Source organism: Mustela lutreola, chromosome 1, assembly GCF_030435805.1.
Source record: "Mustela lutreola isolate mMusLut2 chromosome 1, mMusLut2.pri, whole genome shotgun sequence".
NCBI classification, from domain to species: domain Eukaryota; kingdom Metazoa; phylum Chordata; class Mammalia; order Carnivora; family Mustelidae; genus Mustela; species Mustela lutreola.
Window position 1 is genome coordinate 35,097,556 of NC_081290.1, and position 21,469 is coordinate 35,119,024.

The following is a 21,469-nucleotide window of genomic DNA, read 5'->3' on the forward strand; positions in this document are numbered from 1 at the left end:
AAACTTAAAAAATTTATTATTAACTATTACTCTAATTAAAAACAGCTATTAACTATTTTACTAAAAACATATGGTGTGTCTCTTATGTATGAAATATAGCTTACAAAAATTCATAAACTATGTAGTTTAATAAGTAACTATAAAGTGAACATTTGAATAAAGAAATAGTATTGGGGTGCCTGATTGACTCAGTCATTTGAGTGTCCAGCTCTTGATACCAGCTTAGTCTTGATCTTAAAGTCATGAGTTGAATCTTCTGTATTGGGCTCCATGCTGGGTGTGGAGGCTACTTAAAAAGAAAAAAAGGGAAAAGAAAGAGAGAACAAAAAATAAAATACCAGTACACCCAAACTTCTGTAAACACTGTATCAATGCAGTCTTCTTAGTTTGCTTATAATGTCATTGTCTATGTATGCATCTCTAAAAATAAAGTTTGATTTTTTTCTAGTTTTAGATTTTGATTTTTATATGAATGGAATGATATCATATTGTTCCTTGTGTTATACATCTTATTCAATGTTTGAGCGTCGTCCATGTTATTACTTAATATCTGTTTTTCAATTATTTTTATTGCTAAATAGTACTCTGTTGTACTACTTATCCAGTCTTTGTTGACATTTGCTTTCTAGGGGTTTTTTTTTTGTATTTACCATCAACATTGCTGTGAATATACTTGTATACATATTCTGTGTAAATGTACAACCTGCTTTAGGGCACGGACATAGACATACACATAGGTGAAATTGTTGTGTCATTGGGTGTGAGTATATTCTATTTCACTGAAAACACCGAAGTGGTTGTATCAGTTTACATTTGAATTAACAGTGAATGAGAGCTCTCATTGTCTTTGTTGGACCTTTAAAAGGTTGATTTAATTTTCACCAGTGAGGAAGCTAAAAAAGATCTTAGACTCTTTCACCAAGGTAGTGACTTAAAAAAAAAATAGTTTTAGGGGCACCTGGGTGGCCCAGTCATTCAAGTGTCTGCCAGGGCTCTGGGATGAGCCCACACTGGGCTCCCTCTTCCTCTCCTCCTGCTTGTGCTTGCTCTCTCCCTCCCTCTCTTGTGTCAGATAAATAAATCTTCAAAAAAAAAAAAAAACAGCTGTACTGACTCATGATTGAAAATACAGTAGGTTGCACTTAGTAAACTATGCAATATGATATAATAATATATCTACTTTTTGTTACTAGTTCTTAGCACAGAGGAGTGTCTTTGTTATACTAATTAGGCAACTCTTGGCCCTCCCCTATTAGATAGTCATCAAAAAGTCCAAGCACATGGTTTGAGAGTTGGAACTTTGCCACCTGACCTCTGAGAGAGATGAGAGGCTAGAGATTGAGTTCAGTCATATGATAAAACCCCAGTAAACCTCTGGATACTAAGGCTCAGAGGAGTTCACTGGTTGGTAAACCCACTGGTGTGCTGGGAGGGTGTTGTGTTAGATTCCACTACAAGAGGGCATGAAAGTGGTTTTTTTGTTGTTGTTGTTTTTTTGTGGGCATGAAAGTTTTTGTCCTCTCTTTCCTCCCGAAGTGTTTTTTCCACTTGGCTGTTCCAGAGTTGCATCCTTTATAGTAAAGCTATAATTATCAGTATCTTGCTTTCGGTGAGTTCTGTGAGTTGTTCTGAGAAATTACTGAACCTGAGGGTATTGTAGGAAGCCCCAAAGATACAACTGGTTTGTCAGAAGTATGGGTGGCTTCCAGGACTTGTAAGTGGCATCTGAAGCAGGGGGCAGTGTTCAGAAGAATTTTGTCCTCTTGTGAGATTTGTACTCATTCCTGATAGTTACTGTCAGAACTGAATTGAAATGTTGTACACCTAGTTGGTGTCAGAGAATTGCTCTCAGGACGTAAGTTTGACAAGTTTTGACATACATGTCTATTCCTCCCACCAGTGTGTAATTTTTTTTGTAAAGTGTCTGTTCATATCTTTCTCCTATTTTTATACTGTGTTAGAGGACTCATAAGCCTACCTGATTTCAAAACTTAATGTGAAGCTACAGTAATCAAAACTATGTGGTATTATTAAAAGGATAGATAAATAGAGCAGTGTAACATAATGGAGAGTCCAAAAATAGACCTACACATTACAGTCAGTTTTATTTTCAACAAAGATGCCAAGATTGTTCAAGAGAAAAAGCATAGTCTTTTATACAAATGGTGCCTGAACACCTTTACCCGAAACTCACAGGACATCTAGGAATTAACTCAGAATGAATTATAGACATAAATGTAAAAACCTAAAACTATAGATGGTCTACAAAAAATTCAGGAGGAAAACTTTGCAGGCTTTGTTTAGGCAAATACATCTTAGGGTCAGATATAAAAAACACAAACCATAAGAGAAAAAAATTGATAAATTGGACTTGATCATTTAAATCATCCTTAAAGCATTCTATATTGTTAAGAAACTTAAAAGATGAGCCAGACATTGAGAGAGAATATTTGCAAAATACATATATAATAAAGAATTGGTATCCAGAATATATAAAGAATTCTCAAAACTCATTTAACAGGAAAAAAAAGCGAGAGATTTGACAGGACACTTTACCAAGAAAATGTACAAACAGCAAACAAATATGTGAAAAGATGCTCAGTTTTGAATTTTATTTGTTTAATTTTATTAGAAAATACAAATTAAGGGGAGCCTGGGTGGCCCAGTCAATTAAGCATCTGACTCTTGTTTTGGCTCAGGTCCTGATCTCAAGCCCCTCCCGCTCCCCCTTTAAAAAAAAAAAGAAAGAAGAGAGAAAATACAAATTAAAACCACAACAAGATGCCACTACATCCCTACTAGTATAGCTAAGAATAAACAGAAAACTAAAACTGTCTGAGCAAGGTTACTGAAGAGCAGCTGCCTCTCTCATACAGTGTTTATGGGAATGCACAATAATACAATGACTTTGGAAAATGTTTTGGCAGTTTGTATAAATATTAAAGGTGAATATGCAGTTAGTATATAACCCAACAATCCAACTCTTAGGTTTTTACCCAAGAGATACAATATAAACATGTTTACAGAAAAGCTTATACATAAATACCTATAGTGGCTTCATTCATTAATTGTCAAAAACTAGTCCAAATACTAGGCCAACATGTCTCAAAAAAAGTAAAATGATTGAAATTCTATAAAATATATTACACAAATAAATATATGTAAAATATATTTAAACTATATTCCTGGGGTACCTGGGTGGCTCAGTCATTTAAGCAGCTGCCTTTGACTCAGGTTATGATCCCAAGGTCCTGGGATTGAGCCACACATCTGGCCCTACTCAGCAGAGAGCCTACTTCTCCTTCTCCCTCTGCCTGCTGCTCTGCCTACTTGTACTCTCTCTATATATATCAAATAAATAAGGTATTTAAACTATATCCCTACCAAAATACTTCTTGGTTAAAAGGAACAAATTAACCGATACATACAACAACACGGATAGATCTCAGATGCAATATGCAAAGTGAAAAGAGCAATAAAATAGCCTAACCTCTTGTTAGATCATGTTTCTCAACCATGGTCCTGTTGACTCACTCAACCTGCAATTGGTGGTTGTGGGGAGCTGTCCTATGCATTGTTGAGCAACATCTTTGGCCTCAATGCAGTACGTGCCAATAGAAGTCCTTTTCTCTATGTTACAACCAAAAATGTCTCTAGACACCATCAGATGTCCCCTGCAGGTGGGAGGCAAATTCACTCCTTTCTTGGAGTACAAATTTGGCTTAGTATTTTTTTTTTAAAGATCTTATTTATTTATTTGACAGATAGATCACAAGTAGGCAGAGAGGCAGGCAGAGAGAGGAAGGGAAGCAGGCTCCCCACTGAGCAGAGAGCCCGATGCGGGGCTCAATCCCAGGACCTTGGGATCATGATCTGAGCCACCCAGGTGCCCCAAATTTGGCTTAGTATTTAAATATTAATGTAGTTCAACATAAACTACTATAAAATGGAAAACTCATGTTGTTATCTTAGTAATTGTAGAAAAAGTATCTGAGAAAAAAGATCCAACACGTCATAAAAACTAATAGCACTTTAGGAATAAAAGGTAGCAGGGTGCCTGGGTGGCTCAGTTGTTAATTGACTGCCTTCAGCTCAGGTCATGAACCCAGGGTCCTGGGATCAAGCCCTATATCAGGCTCCTTACTCAGCAAGGAGCCTGCTTCTTCCTCTCCCACTCCCTGTGCTTGTGCCCCCCCCTCTGTTTCTCTGTCAAATAAATAAAGTCTTAAAATTTAAAAAAAAAAGTAATAAAAGAGAGCTTTTCAACCGGATAAAAGGCATCTGCAGAAAACACCAGTTAATACTTAAGATGAAAAATCAAGATGCAATGTGGGGCTCCATCCCAGGACTCTGGGATCATGACCTGAGCTGATTCAGGCAGACACTTAATGACTGAGCCACCCGGGCAACCCCCTTAATAGGTTTTTGTTTGTTTGTTTAAGATTTTTAAAAAAATTTATTTGTCATTGGAGCGCTTGGGTTGTTCAGTGGGTTAAGGCCTCTGCCTTCGGCTCAGGTCATGATCTCAGGATTATGGGATTGAGTGAGCCCTGTGTCGGGGGAGCCTGCTTTCATACCCCACCCACCCTGCCTGCCTCTCTGCCTGCTTGTGATCTGTGTCTGTCAAATAAATAAATAAATAAGTAGTTTAAAAAGTAACATTTATTTGTCAGAGAGAAAAATAGCACAAAAAGGGAGAAGCAGACTCCTTGCTGAGTGGGGAACCTGATGTGGAACTCAATCCCAGGACCCTGGGATCATGACCTGAGCCCAAGGCAGATGCTTAACCAACTGAGCTACCCAGGCGTCCCTCTTCATAGTTTTTTTAAACCTGTTTAAAGACTTGTATTTCTCTATTAAGTACAAAAGAAGAGGGAAAACAACTTTTCAAAATAATTTATTTACCTGAAAAGATAGCTGTATTGACATTTTCCTTAAATTATTTCCAACAGTTTTTAAATTGTTGATTTGAGGACCACATAGAACATGTAGACATGTTTTGCTTTTCCTTTGCAATAGTGGGAACTTTTTGGAGTTGCTAAAATTCTCAAATCAGATGATTTCACTTAAAATTTTGTTGTATCCTGAACACCTGGATGATTTTGCAATATTTTACTGCACTGTCACCTGGAAATAATTAACTAAAGCTCACTCTGTCTTTAGTTGCGGTGTGTGTTCTCCATTTCTTCCCAGTCCTTATTTCCATGTCACTCTTCTCTGGTTGTGACCCCTGCTGTAGACCCATGTTTAGGATTATATTTACTTAAAAATTCTAAATAAATTTCTAGCAAACAGATATATACTTACTGATTGATTATCTAGAACCGAGTAAGTTTTATGCCAGAACGGTAGGAATAAAAATCAGGGGTCACAGTGTTGGTGTGTGTGTACATGCACACACATACACACACACACATATATATATATAAAACACTCATATGTATATGTAATCAGAGTAAATGTTAAAGATGTGTTTTCTGCAGGATGCCTGGGTGGCTCAGTTGGTTAAGCGTCTGCCTTTGGCTCAGGTCGTGATCCCGGGGTCCTGGGATTGAGTCCCACGTCTGGCTCCTTGCTCAGCGGGGAGCCTGCTTCTGTCTGCTGTTCTCCCTGCTTGTGCTTGGTCTCTCTCTCTGATAAACACATATAATCTTTAAAAAAGAGAGAGAGAGAGATGCATTTTGTGAATTCTAATGTTTTTTCTTAAAAAAGTATATGCCCACCCACTTTGTGCCAGTCAGTGTTCTAATCATTGAGGATACATATGTTAACAAACAAAATTATTTTCTTGAGAAACCTGTAATTCAATTTTTTTTTAAGGTTTTAAAGTAGAATTAGAATACTTTGTGTCATTGTATTCCTAGATCTGTAACATCTGTGTATTGAGCTAATTATGCAATGGTAAATATGTTCTTTTAAATTCAGAAACTTTTTTTTTTTTAAGACAAGTCCTCTTGGTGAAACTTTCATTTCAGCTATTAATTAATATATATGTCTTGTATTTTGTGGTAAATGCATTCATTTTTAATTTTAGTTTTTTAGTTTGATAAAATTCCAGGCTTAGAAAAGCTACAAGAATAGTAAAAAAGAGTCTCCTGTGTTCTCCAGATATTAACTTTACTCCTCTTTTCCTCTCTGCCTATTCCTATGTTCTATATGAGCACAAAGCCATTTATAACAAAAATACTGTATTCACTTTAAGATTCCATTTTTGATGTTTGTATTTGGGCTCATAGGGACAGTGATGTGTAGTCATCCTCATCTGTATTTTTGCCAGGTTAGGTCATTCATGCTATACTTGTCTATATTTTATGAGTATATTAATAGCATTCCTTTCTGAAAGTTTTGAAAACCTAACTAGCTGATTCCCAAGAATCATATGTTCTTTTGTGTTTTATTTTTATTATACTACTATTATTTCATCCTGAACTTTATTTTTTTGTTTTGTTTTGTTTACATGTTTTGATATATTGGTGTTTATTTCACCTGGTTGTAACATTAATTAACATATAGCTAAGAAAATATCTCCCCAGTTTTAGAAGTCATTTGTACTGATTTTTTAAATTGTGGTTAAATATAAGTAACATAGAATTTACCATTTTAACCATTTTTAAGTATACAGTTGAGTGGTGTTAGGTACATTCACATTGTTGTACATCATCGGCACCATCCATCTCCAGAACTTTTTACATCATCCATAACTGAAATTCTGTACCATTAAAAGTACACAAAGTCCTCATTAAATACTAAGTCCTCATTCCCTCCTGTTGTTAATCACTGATAATCACTGTTCTACTTTGTCTCTATAAATGTGACTACTCTTTGTACCTCGTGTAAGTGAAATCATATGGTACTTTGAAAAGGATATAAAGAGAGGCACCAGGATGGCACAGTCGGTTGGGCGTTTGCCTTTGGCTTGGGTCGTGATCCTAGAGTCCCTGGATTGAGTCCAAGTTGGGGCTCCTGCTCCCTCTCCCTCTGCCTGCCACTCTGCCTACTTGTGCTATCTCTCTATCAGATAAATATGTAAAATATTTATAAAAATAATAAAAAGGATATAAGATACTGGTGGGTAACTAATATAATAACAACTGTCACAGCTTTCAAAGATCTTTTTTTTTTTTTTAAACCACAACCCATGTTAAGGAATACACTTTATATTGTGCTCCCCAGTTCAAACATCCATTTATGTGATATTTATCTGAAACCAAATTTCAACTAAATTATACCTTTATCCATATGTGCTGCCCTCTAATATTTTCTTTCTTCCCTCCCTTCTGTGCTAAGGATTGATCTTGTTCTGGGACTCTGTGAACCAGGGCAGATTACCTACAAGTGCACAACTTTCCTTAACCATAAACTTAGATGACAATAATACCTACCTCTCAGAAATATTGTCACGAGTAAACTATTGCCATAATGATTGCTTCAGAGCCTCCCACACCTGAAAGATCAGTACCAGCACAAAATGGATGAATCCTTCCTGTCTGTCTTGACAAAGCTTAATGCTGCTTCTGCCACACACCACAAAATGCCTTCGCTCCGTAGGTGCCAGCCAAAAAAAGAAAATAGCAGAAGCAATAGCAACACAACCTCTTCCATGCTTCCACTTTCCAAATCAGGAATAAGTGCTTCTGATTGGCTAAACTAGGTTATAACTGTAACCCTTAATGTAAGATGACCAAGGATATATAATTTTTAGCTTTCCTGCTTCAGTACAGAAAGGCATATTAAAAACTGCAGAATGGATGTGGTTTAATTTAATCGTTGCTGTATAGTAGAACAAAACCTCATGGGTTAAAATTATTATTCCTCTCAGCTCTGTGATATGATTCCCCCATGTGGTGTAAGGCAGGGTTACTCCTACAAGCTAACTTTAGCTGGGAACTCAGCTAGGGAGGGCTTTGAGCTTTCTGTGTAGTCTGCCTTTAAATGTTGTCTCATTTTCGAGGGTTCTGTGTATGGTCTCTTCTTTCTTGGATAGTCTGGTCTTCCTAACAGTGTGGCTGCTGGGTTCCAGTAGGAAGCATCCCAGCCTCTCTGTGCACCAGGCCTCGCCTTGCATTATGCTTGGTAAAGTCCCATTGGCCTAAAGTCACAAAACCAAAACTGGCGTCTTTATGAGAGAGTATCAAAGAAGATGTAAATATTATGAGACATAATATGGTAGTTAGCCTCCAAGATGGCCCTGAATGAGCCTCATTTCCTTATATTTCGACTGAATAGGGCTGTCCTGAGTAATTAATAGGCTATTTCAGAAGTGACAGTGTAGGTTTTTGAAGGTTAGTTCATAAAATATTGCCATTTATGACTTGGCGCTCTTGTATCACTCTCTGGGAGAAAGCCAGCGCCATCCCATGAGGACATTTAGAGCAGCTGTCCGGAGAGCCCCTGATGCCTTTTGCCAAAGCCAGTGCCAGTTTACCAACCATGTGAATGAGCTACTACCTTCATAGCACACCTGGTAGGCCCATTAGACCTTCAGATGATTACTGCTTTGATGGATTACAATTTCATTAGAGAGTCCGAGCAAAGCCACCAAACCAAATCACTCTCCCAATTCCACCTGCATAGAAACTGTGTGACAAGTATATGTGTATTATTTTAAGGTACAGAGTTTGGGGGTATTTTGTCACACAGCAATAGATGACAAATACATAGGTTTTTCTGACAAATATTTTTTGTCCTATTTCCTATATAATAGGAGCTCCCATTCCTTATATAATAAAATTTTAAACTCCTTAGTTATAGCATTTAGGAGTACAGTTTGCCCTTTTTTTTTTTTTTTACATTGTCTCTTGCCTCCCACTGAACTTGCTCAGATTGCTTCAGAATACTTTATGTCTCTGATGACTTCAGAGTTTCACAACTCCCATTTGGTGCTCTTTATTTCTCTAAGAATTCCTAAACTTCAGGTGTTTATCTTCTGTATTATATTACTAATTCCAACTAGATAATCTCTACTAAAATGTTAATAGATAAGGAATGTTTGTAGTTGAATAGTAAGTAGGCTCTCACTGACTAGTAACTGCACACCAAACCAGGATACAAAGCTGTAGCAGAATGGCAGGAGAGTTTTGGTATTTCAATCAGAGTAGTTAGGAATAAGATCGGCTATACCTATCTACATAGTCTTGGGACTTTGTTCACCAGTGAAGCCATCTAACATTGGAGATTTTTTTTCTGGGAAGGTTTTAAATTTCAGATTCAGTTTCTTTTCAAAGAAATAGAATTATCCAGATAGTGTATTTTGTGTGACAGCCCTCTCCAGTGTGTTATTATTTTTATCAGGATGAATAATATAATATGTCCTCTTTTTAATTCCTGATATTGGCAGTTTGTACCTGCTTTCTTTCTCCTTGATTTATTCTTAAAGAGACATGTCCATTCTATTAGTCTTTTCAACAGTCAATGTTTGGCATTGTTTGTTTTTTTTCTTTTGTATGTTTTTCAACTTCATTGACGTCTGTTTGAACTTTTCCCCCCCTTTGATTCTACCTTCTTTTTATTTAATTTGGTATTTTTCTAACTGCTTGCAATGGAAATGTAGATCACTGGTTTTTCATTCTTCTTTTGTAGTTTATACATTTAAGGCTCTAAATTTCCTATAAGTACAACTTTAACTGCATCCCCCAACTATTGATAGTTTATATTTTCATTGTCATTTAGTCCAGAAAATTTTCTGAATTCCATTATAATTCTTCGAGCATTTGACTTTCACTAAATATATAAGGAAGAAAGATAAAAGCAGCATTATTATAAACTTTCCTTATAGTAAGGAAAAAGGGATAACTTATCAATTTGTTTGAAGCCAGTACAACCTCATTTCTAAAATGGACAAGGTTGGGGGCACTTGGGTGGCTCAGGTGATTAAGAATCTAGCTCTTGGTTTCGGGACAGGGTCATGATCTCAGGGTCATGGGATTGAACCCCATGTTGGGCTCCATGCTTAGTGCAGAAAATGCTTGAGATACTCTCCCTTTCCTTCTGCCCTTCCCCCTTTTCATCCAGTCTCTTTAAAATAAGGAAAAACAAAAAATCTTTAAAAGATTAGGAGGAAAATATGATCACCTCAGCATGCCCAGAAAAAGATGATAAAATTCAATACATATGATAAAGTCAGCTTCTGTATGATTTATTTCACCTAGTATAATACCCTGAAGGTTCATCCATGTTACCATGAATAGCAAGATTTCATTATTTTTTATGTTAGATTAATATTCTAGTGTGTGAGTATGAGTGTGTGTGTGTGTGTATCGCCTTTATTCTCTTCTCTATCAGTGGACATTTAGGTTGCTTCTGTATCTTGGCTATTGTAAATAATGCTGCAATAAACGTAGGGTTGCATGTATCTTTTCTAATTAGTTTTTTATTTTCTTCAGGTAAGCACCCAGAAGTGGAATTATTGGGGCATGTGGTACTTCTATTTTTAATTTCTTGAGAAACCTCAATGCTGTTTTCCACAGTGGCTACACCCATTTACATTCCCACCAACAGTGCAGGAGGGGCCCTTTTTCTTCACATCTTCTCTAATACTTGTTATTTCTTGTATTTTTGATACTAGCCGTTCTGATGGGTGTGAGGTGATATTGCATTGTTGTTTGCATTTGTATTTTCCTGATGATTAGTGATTAGTTGAGCATCTTTTTATGTGTCTTGGCCATCTTGATATCTTCTTTGGAAAAATGTCTGTTCGAGTCCTCTGCCCATTTTTAAAAATTAGATTATTCGGTATTTTTGTTGTTGGGTCTTACTGGATCTTTATATATTTTGGATATTAACCCCTTACCAGATATATCATTTGCAAATAAATATCTTCTATTCAGTAGATTGCCTTTTTTGGCTTATTGATGATTTTCTTTGCTGTGCAAAAGCTTTTTAGCTTGATGTAGTCCCAGGAATTTATATTTTGGGGGGGTTTTAAAGATTTTATTTATTTATTTGACAGAGATCACAAGTAAGCAGAGAGGCAGGCAGAGAGAGAGAGAGGAGGAAGCAGGCTCCCCACTGAGCAGAGAGCCTGATGTGGGGTTTGATCCCAGGACCCTGGGATCATGACCTGAGCTGAAGGCAGAGGCCTTAACCCATTGAGCCACCCAGGCACCCCCAGGAGTTTATTTTTACTTTTGTTTCCGTTACTTTTGGAGACAGATCCAGAAAAATACCTTAAGGTCAATGTCTAAAAGATTACTGCCAGTGTTTTCCTTTAGGAGTCTTATGGTTTCAGGTATTACATGTAGGTCTTTAATCCATTTTATATTTGTGTGTGGTCCAGTTTTATTCTTTTGCATGTAGCTGTCCAGTGGACACTTGTTGAAGAAACTGTTATTTCCCCATATTCTTGCCTCTTTGGTGGATTGATTGACCATATAGGCTTGGGTTTATTTCTGAGCTATATGTTCTGTGCTAATACCCTAGTGGTTTGTTTTTTCTTAAATTCTCTTTTCTTTTTATTAAAGTGTAATTGACACACAGTGTTACATTAGTTTCATATGTACAGCATGGTGATTCCACAACTTTATGCATTATGCTGTGCTCACCACAAGTGTAGCTACCATCTCTCACCATAAAACATCATTATGATATCACTGACAATATTTCTTTCATCCCCATGACTTATTCATTGCATAAGTGGAAGCCTGTGCTTACAACTCCCTTCACTCATTTTCCCCATCCCCTATTAACCACGTAGTTTTGATTATTACAGCTCTGTGGTATGCCATGAAATCTGGGATTATGATACCTTCAGCTTTGTTCTTCTTTCTCAAAATTGCTTTGACAATTCAGGGTCTTTTGTGATTCCATAGAAATTCTGGGATTTTTCATTGTAGTTCTGTGAAAAAATACTATATATATATTTTTTTTATGGGAATTGCATTGAATCTGTAGACTGCTTTGGGCAGTATGAATATTTTAACAGTATTCTTCCAAATAATGAGCATTGGTTTTTGTTTTAGAGTGATTCTAAAATGTACATTTGGTAATTTTGTAATTACAAACAATAAGAGAGGTTATTTTATAATTACAACTTTTAATCAGAAGTACAGCTACAGGGCGCCTGGGTGGCTCAGTGGGTTAAAGCCTCTACCTTAGGCTCAGGTCATGATCCCAGGGTCTTGGGATTAAGCCCCGCATCAGGCTCTCTGCTCAGCAGGAAGCCTGCTTCTCTTCCTCTCTCTCTGCCTACTTGTGATCTCTGTCAAATAAATAAATAAAATCTTAAAAAAAAAAAAAAGTACAGCTACATAAAAATGCTTAAACATGGTTTTCTTTTGTGAAATCCAAAACCTACTAAAGTGTGAAATGAGAGCAGTTTGAAAGAGTCTAAATCAAGGCAGCTTTGATAATAAAATATAAAAGAAACATAATTGATGATATTGTAGAATATCAAACGAATCTGGTTGTATGTATGAGACTAAGAATTTTTTTATCTGGGTTAAATTTTACCTAAAATGATCAGTCTTAAATGAAGATTTACACAAATTGATTGTGAATCCTCTGATAGTAACTAGTAGTTTGTGTTGTAATGGACATGAGTTTTTAAAAATATATGTCTTCTAATTTGTAAATATCAGGAGTTGAGTATTTTTTTCTTTTTATGTACTTTTACAGATGGTAGTAAAAACTTTTATGGATATGGATCAGGACTCAGAAGATGAAAAACAGCAGTATCTCCCACTAGCCTTGCATCTTGCATCTGAATTTTTCCTCAGGAATCCCAATAAAGATGTGCGTCTCCTTGTAGCATGTTGTTTGGCTGACATTTTTCGAATCTATGCCCCAGAAGCTCCATATACTTCCCATGATAAACTTAAGGTAAATAAAATCTTTACAGAATTAGTTTACTTTTATACTTTATACTCTAGCTTATCTTTAAGAATTAGCTTTTATTATTACTCACCTGTCATCATCATAAGATTATATCTTAAGTTGTAAAACAGATGAATTATTCAGTTAAAATTCATTGTATATCCACAAAAATGACCGGTATCTTTATTGAGGCATTGAAAGATGTAGATCGGAACTAACCCCTGTCTGCTCTATGTAACCTTCATGGTAACCCATCACAAAGCCCAGGTGATTGAATTGAAGGGATAAATAGTAGGTTAGTGACACTTTATAAAACAATAGTGTAACAGAATTTATGTATTCAGATGATTATTTCACCCTGCACAGTACATGCAAAATTATATTCTGCTTATCTCAGAGGTTTCTGCCTTTGTTTAAAATGTTTGAGGAACTCTTTTAAATTGATCTCTTTGAGCTAACTTCATATTCTTAATAACTTTTTTCCCGGCAAATTTTAGTATTTTGAACTGCCTTCTTTTCAATTGTCCTAAAGTCATTTTTTTGCATGTTGATTCTATTTTGGGTTAAAACTTCTTAAGGAAAAAAAAAAAGCTTTTAAAGCTTACTAAGAAATGGCATACTATTGTTATGAAAAGCACAACCCTTGAACCAGTCTATTATTATTTTTGTTCCAAACAAGTTTGTGGTCACACATCAGATTCAAACTTCTGAAAATTACTATTTTCATGTAGGAAATAGTAATGGAAAGACTCTTGTCCAGGTCCTTAAAATGAAGATAATTGTTTGCCATGATGCAAGATGAAGATAATGAGTAAAGTGGACATTCTGTAGTAGAAGAAAGGGCAACAAGATAGAGAATTTACGGTTCTCCAAGAATGAGAAAGACAAAAAAGTTATGCCAGTAATAATTTTTATTATCATTTTTAAAAGATATAATTTGCTTTGTTCTCATTATTTGGAGTAATGGACTAAGCCAGTCCCAAGTCATTTGGCTAAGGAGAATTTTCTTTTATTGTATTTAATGGAGAATATGTATACAGACTATTATTAGTGTATTATGAAAGAATGATAAGTATTTGTATCTAAATTAATTTTATCATTTTTTTTTAACAGGACATATTTTTGTTTATTACCAGACAATTAAAAGGTTTGGAGGATACAAAGAGCCCACAGTTTAATAGATACTTTTATTTATTAGAGGTAAAAATAAAATTTAATAAATATCACATTATTCATGTAATAGAAAATTCCTTACAGTAATTTTTTAATGTAGGATGAATTTTTTGTTTTATACAAATCCCACTTAATAAAATGTCTTTTTTAAGATAAAGTACATTCCACTGAAAAACCTATTACTTGAAACTCTATTTTCATCTTTCTGTTTTTATTTCTAATCTGAAGAGGAATTAAGTTGAATTAATTTTCACTTGCTTATATTTAGTATATATATATATCTACTAATCTCTAACAATTTAGTATTTTTCCACTAGAGTAAGTTAATGCCAACAGATACATCTTTTTAAAGGTCACAGTATATGATAACTTTTAACAGCTTTAATTTTATATACTTCTGTAAGCTTTAATAGAGATTCGTAATTCTATAAATTGTAGTATTGAATTTGCTTTTGTGTAGCTATTCTGTGCAAGTGTAAATATCTATTATTTATTTATTTATTTATTTAAGAACTTAGCTTGGGTTAAATCATACAACATCTGCTTCGAATTGGAAGATTGCAATGAAATTTTTATTCAGCTTTTTAGGACTCTCTTCTCAGTGATCAAGTAAGTTATTTTTTAAGCATTACTGTTTGTCTCTTTCCTTGCTGTGCATTTTGAAGTATTGTGTACTTTGCCTGTGACTGTGATCTTTTAGATTTATAATGAAATGTTTCCCTTAGAAGACTTGGCATGAAGAGGAAAATAACCAAACCTGTTGTCTGAAAGCTGCTTTTGCTTTTATACCACTATTTTAGTTTAGGTATCAGTTATATTGGTTGACTCATAAATGTGATGTATGTGATAAATGTAATGAGATATTAAATTATGAAGTGGAAATTATAAGTATTGTAAATAGCATTAGTGAGTGCTGAAAATCAGTACCTCAGTGGTTAAGCACACTGACTTCTCATTTTCAAGCAAGGAAAATACCTTAAGCATTGCTCCTTCTTTGGAGAAATAGGGAAATTAATGCATAGGGGAAGGGAGTGTGGTGGCTTGCCCAAGGACAAATTACTGAACAGGAGAGCCTAAACTCTGATTTCAGTTCAGTGTTTTGTTTTATTTTTATTTTGTTTTCTATTTGTTTGTTTGTTTGGGGGTTTTTTGTGTTTGTTTGTTGTTGGGTTTTTTTGGTATAGTAAACCCAGCATCATCATGAGATACATTCTACAGCATTGCACTATATGCAAACATAATGTATCTCATATAAATTTTAAATTTTCTAGTAACCATGTTAAGAAAGGTTAAAAAACAAATTAGATTTATTTCAATAATATACTTTATTCTACAGTATCCAAAAGCATTAATTTTTTTTAAGGTTTATTTATTTTAAAGAGAGAGAGCATGGGCAAACATATATGCGAGCAGGGAGAAGGGCAGAGGGGGAGAGAGACTCTTAAGCAGACTCCCCACTGAGCTTGGAGCCTGACATGGGGTTCAATTTATGACCCTGAGATCATGACCTGAGCTAAAATCAGGAGTCCAATAATTAACTGACTGAGCCACCCAGGCACCCACAAAAGCATTATTATTTCAACTTGTGGCTCTGTCCCTACTACATGTTTTCAGTGGCCATGTGGCTATTGGCTTCCATATTAGATAGCACACTTCTAGAGTTTTCTGTAGATTTTTTTTTTATGGATACTGTGCTATCATGCTTTCTGTTTCCCTAGAGTGGTAGGAATAGAATTTAACCTGGCATATATAGGAAAGAACTAGACTGAACTGGTGTAGAAATGGAAGCTTATAAAGAGACTGCATGAGAAAAAGCTTCCTTTGGCAACTAAATGAAGGCATGAAAAAAAGGATAAACTGTATAAACTACACCTAAAGATGTAAGTTTGTTGTTGACCTAATTAATTAATTCATAGTGAGCTAGGAGTAAATAAAAGACTTGGCTTTTGGAAGCGCCAACGTGGCTCAGTCGGTTGAGTGGCCAGCTCCTGACTTTGGCTTAGGTCATGATCTTGGGATCCAGGAATTGAGCCATGTGTTCCCTGCTCAACAGGGAGTCTGCTTAAAGATTCTCTCCCTCTCCTGCCCCTTCCCCTGCTCGCGCTCTCCTGGTCTCTCTCTCTCGGACAACTCTCTCAAATAAATTTTAAAAGACTTGCCTTTTGAAAGAGGAACTCATTATTTTGTATTTACTGACACATTTACCATTTGTCTGGTGTTCTTCATTTCTTTGTGTCAATGCAGATTTCTATGTGGTATTGTTTTTCTTCAGTCTGAAGGACTTCTTTAACATTTCTATAATTCTGATCTGGTGCTGATAGATTTCTTTTGGTTTTGTATGTCTGAAAATGTCTTTATTTCACTTTCATTTTTGAAAGTTATTTTCATGGTAAAAAATTATACATTGATAGGCTATTTTCTTTTTCTTCGTTTGTTTGTTTGTTTTTTCTCTTTTAGTACTTTTAAAGATGTTGCTCCATTTTCTGGTTTTCATTGTTTCTAGTGAAAAGTTTTGTCATTTTTAATCTTTGTTCCTCCGTCATAATGTATCTTTTTTCTCTACCTACTTTTAAGATTTTTCTCTTCATTGCTGGTTTTAAACAATTTGATTATGATGTACCATGGTGGAGTTTTCTTTTTCTTGTGCCTGGGGCTCGTTGAGCTTGGATATGTGGGTTTACCATTCTGATTACAAGATACCCTATGAATTGTGAGATTTTCCAGTTTGGTTGGAACATGTTCTATTCTAAGACCTTTGTAAATTCCAAGGATTATTCCCTCTGCTCCTTTCAGGTGGTGCCTTTCCCAGACTCCAGACATTTCTTCACATACATGTACTGATCAGTAAGCAAGCACTTGAAGACTCAGGGATACCTTTACAGACCTGCTTTCTGAATAGGTCTCCCCCTCTGATATTCTGCCCTGCAAACTCTAGTTTTTCCAGACTTAGAAAAACCACTAGGCTCTGTCAGTATCTTCCCTTCCCTTACTGCAGCCTGGAAAATGTTTTCCTCTCTGAGCAACATGTGCATGATGTGCAGTGTCTGAAAACTGTCATTTCGTGTATTTTCTTCAGTTTTTTAGTTAGTTTGAGGTAGGAGGTTAAGTCCTACTCAATTATTGAATCTTGACTAGAACCAGTGGAAATCATTTTAAGCTGCTTTGTTTCTCTTCACTCTAATTCTTTCCTTTCTGTAAGTATATTTGGGTCTGAGAGTTAAATACTCTCTTCAGTTTTTTTGCATCAGTCTGAATATTTCTATTTTTTCACCCTTGCACACACTCCCCCCGACACTATATAGTTGATCCTTCATGATCTTGGCCTTTAGTAAACACGATATTTGAAAGTGGGTATGCTATAGTGGTATCTTTCTAAAAGTTGGAGGAAACTGTATCTAATGTGAGAATTTTTCCACCAGCTTCAGAAATTTTCATCTTTCATTTTACCACCAAGTGTTCAACAGGTCTCTTATACATTATTTCAGGTTAATTTTTTTAAAAGTAAGAGAGGGGCGCCTGGGTGGTTCAGTGGGTTGGGCCTCTGCCCTCTGCTCAGGTCATGGTCTCAGCATCCTGGGATCGAGCCCCATGTCGGGCTCTCTGCTCAGCAGAGAGCCTGCTTCCCCTCTCTCTCTGCCTGCCTCTCTGCCTATTTGTGATCTCTCTCTCTCAAATAAATAAAATCTTTAAAAAATAATAATAAAGGGCGCCTGGGTGGCTCAGTGGGTTAGGCCGCTGCCTTCAGCTCAGGTCATGATCTCAGGGTCCTGGAATCGAGTCCCGCATCGGGCTCTCTGTTCAGCAGGGAGCCTGCTTCCTCCTCTCTCTCTCTCTCTGCCTGCCTCTCTGCCTACTTGTGATCTCTCTCTCTCTCTGTCAAATAAATAAATAATCTTTTAAAAAATAATAATAATAATAAAAAAATTAAAAAGTAAGAGATACATAAATGATGTTAGAATTTTGCCTTGATTTAAACTTTTCTATATCCCTGTATCTGTAGTATCACTAAATTGTATCATTTCTCTTGATTTATCTCTACATATATATCTGATAAATGTGAAAATGGATATTTCAAGTCTTTAGTTAAGATGTGGGCAGAGAGAAGCCTAGATGTTCTACTCGTTTTTAGCAGTTTTATAGCCAGTCTTCTTAGGTTAAGTACTGGATCAGCGGTAGAGATGTATTTATTGAGGAGGCCTACAGTTGATACTTCACTGGCATGGCTTAGAAAGTAGGACTAAAGCTGATTCTAGGCTTTATACCTTGTTGACTTCTCATTTTGTTTGAAATTCTTTGTGAGATACCTAAATGACATTTTCAGAAACTTCTAGTCATAAATTCTGTTAAAAATTTTATATCAGACTTTTGATTTTCAGTATCGGTAAACTAAAATCTCTAGCGACAAAGATATTATAGCTAAAATTACTTGTATTGGCTAAGGGTTTTTGGGTGTTTATAGTTTCATTTTGGAAAGGTATTAATATGTAAAAGGATAAAAAACTGTCTATTATCATTATCGTGTAGTTTTTTTTGTTTTCTTAATTTAAATGTTATCACCTTTTAAAATCTGGGGACATATAAGCAGGATGTCCTTTCTTTGAAGTTGATGTTTTTGTTTGGTTGATTTAACCCACTCTTTGACTCCTAATTGTGTGATGACTTAATTCATTTTAAAAGTCTTTGATTTTGTAAACTACTTTACAACCATACCTTAAGCTGTTGTTCTAGTTAGCAGAGCGAGAACGTAAATAGAACACCGAGAACGTAAATAGAACAGTCACAATTTCTTTGCCATTAATTAGTATGCTTTCTTCAAGTAACAATTCTTTTATCTGAGATCGTTGTTTTAAACTGGGAAGTATAATTTTCAAGCCTGATTTTTTTTTTTTTTCCTTTAAGCAATAGCCACAATAAGAAGGTACAAATGCACATGCTAGACTTGATGAGTTCTATCATCATGGAAGGTGATGGAGTTACTCAAGAATTATTGGACTCCATTCTTATTAACCTCATTCCTGCACATAAGGTCTGTATAATATGAAGATATTAAGGGCTATGTTTAAAGATAGTACTTCACATATAAAACATAATTGTTTTCCACCGTTTGCAATTTCACATAATTATTCCCACTCTCATTTTCTAGCCCCAACAAAATAGTGTAACACACATCAGTCTTAGAGGTATTGTTTTTAGGAGATTTATTGATTAACATATATTATAGAAGATTTTCATTCAGTAAAGTGCTTCCTGTTTTCAGGAACACAAAAATCTTTCACATTCACTTACCTGTAATGTGGGAATTAGAAAGTACTGTCTTGGTTAGGTGTTTGTTTTTTGTTTTGGGTTTTTTTTGTTTGTTTGTTGTAGGATTTTTTGGGAAGGAAAATGTAGTTCCTTCTTTGTAACACAGATGTGGGACATAGGAATTGTATTAATTCTCAGAATCCATTTTTCTTGGGCATTTTCAGAAAAAGATTTGTGCAGAAGCAGGAACTGTACGGTTTAATGTTAAGGGGAAAGAGATGATTCATAGCTGTATATTTCTCCCTGTTTGGTTTTTCTGTTTTTCTCTGTTACTTCTTTCTAAGGACCTGAAGGACTTAGCTTTCCACAAGCTCCACCACAGGGCTGGATTCAGTTATACCGTATTTTTGATATTCTTCTAATGGTTCAGTGACCTATTATCAGATGTTAGATAACAGTGTATCTAATAATGCACTTATCTAATGCAATTAATTAGAAGTTTTTCTTTTGCTTCCAAATATTATTTGCATTTTATTAATTCAAATGAATCTTTAATTTGCCAAAATTTTAAGAGTAATGGTGGGGGGGACATATCAGGCAAAATAAGAGGGGAAAAACAGAGGAATAAATAGCATATATGGTGTTTATATTCTAGTTAGTATTTTTATGATTAGGAAATATATATACTGTTTTAGGAAATAGAAAGGTTACCTTAATTTTAAACTAATTTCTTACCCTTTTTTCAGTGGAATAAAATCTTAGAGCAAGGGTCAAGAAGCTATGTCTTGTAGAACAAATCTAGTTTATTACCCATTTATATGAAAAGTTTTTTTGAATACAGCCATCCTCATTCATTTTCATTTTGTCTGTGGCTGTTTCACACTCAACAGCAGAATTGTGTAGTTGCAGCAGTAACTGTAGGACTCAAAAAGCCTAATATTTCCATCTGGTTCTTTGCATAAAAATGTTGCTGATTACTCACCTAGAGTATAGGGTTTCCCAGCCTCTTTTTTGGAAGAGATGCAAGATGATGGTGAATGAATCTGTTTAGTCCAAAACTTCAAAGTGTAGAGATGCTGATAGGTACTCTTTAAAATAAGAAATCCATTTCCAAATGTGTTTTTAAAAATTGAATATGTCTTTTCTGTGGCCTTTCTCAGACCCTTTAATTTGTTATAGTGCACTGGTAATCTTGAGGGGCAAACACAGTAATCCGTGTTTCAAAACTATCTTAATTGACCAAGTGTTTTTCTTGGAACACTTTCCAGGTGTACTATTTCTTAGATCACACATTGATAAGACAATGAAGTACTTGGGATGGTGGGTTACATGGGGGTTGGGAGGGTGGGAGGTTGGTGTATTTATTTAGAATACAGGGGTATAATTGGCGGGTCAGATTGGTTAACAAACCCGAAAAGCCTTAGGTCCATTTTCAGTTTAATAAAACTAAACAAAAAAAAGAGTTCGACTTTGGCTGTCTAGTATATTTTAGGTTTTTATTTATAGTGCTATTTGCAACTTCTGCATTTAAGACCACTTGACTAGAGAATATTAGGTAAAACCTTGAATGGGGTTCAGTGATATTTTTTGCTTTATAGTTTGGCAATTTGAAGATTATAGTGTTATCATGGTTCTTTCTCATAAACTCACAAATTCATTTGTAACCTTGCATATTTTTATTGTGTTTCAGAACTTAAATAAACAGTCCTTTGACCTTGCAAAAGTCTTACTGAAAAGGACAGTCCAAACTATTGAGGCATGCATTGCCAATGTATGTATTTCTGTTTATATTTATTCCATAATTGTGTAATTATTAATCCATTGTATTAATTAATGAGACCTTTCACATACAGTTTCGTGTAGCCTATAAACGGTTTCATCTATTTAAAACAAATACATAAAAGAACTGATATATCCAGATGTGACCAAATCCAATATAACTGTGTAAGCTTTGACATTATTTTTAAATGGCGTAAGAGTATATCTTATAAAAACTTGTCCACAACTCCCACCCCTCTTTTGCTGCCTTTATATTTAACTTTTTATCTCCTGAGTATGCTGATCTCTTTCACTTTCTCCTTCCTTCTTTACCTTTATTTTTCTAGGTCATTCCTCTGAACTCTTCTTTCTTTCTTAAATAGCTGTTGTATATTAATAAAAATACTTTCTTCTTTATTGAAGTTTTTTTAACTTAAAAAAAATCAATAAGTGACAATAAAAAATTTTTAATTCTTACTAATAT

General features: G+C 35.2%; 1 protein-coding gene across 2 annotated transcripts in view; it reads left to right on the forward strand.

Moving 5' to 3' along the window:
• The window catches only part of PDS5A (PDS5 cohesin associated factor A), a 143,731-nt gene that overhangs the window by 38,827 nt on the left and 83,435 nt on the right, over positions 1-21,469 (forward strand). For both annotated transcript variants that reach the window (XM_059163195.1, XM_059163187.1), the window contains exons 3-7: positions 12,613-12,816; positions 13,924-14,010; positions 14,495-14,592; positions 18,883-19,009; positions 20,918-20,998. In XM_059163195.1, the coding sequence (XP_059019178.1) occupies positions 12,613-12,816; positions 13,924-14,010; positions 14,495-14,592; positions 18,883-19,009; positions 20,918-20,998 (597 nt within the window). The remainder of the gene's footprint in view (positions 1-12,612; positions 12,817-13,923; positions 14,011-14,494; positions 14,593-18,882; positions 19,010-20,917; positions 20,999-21,469) is intronic.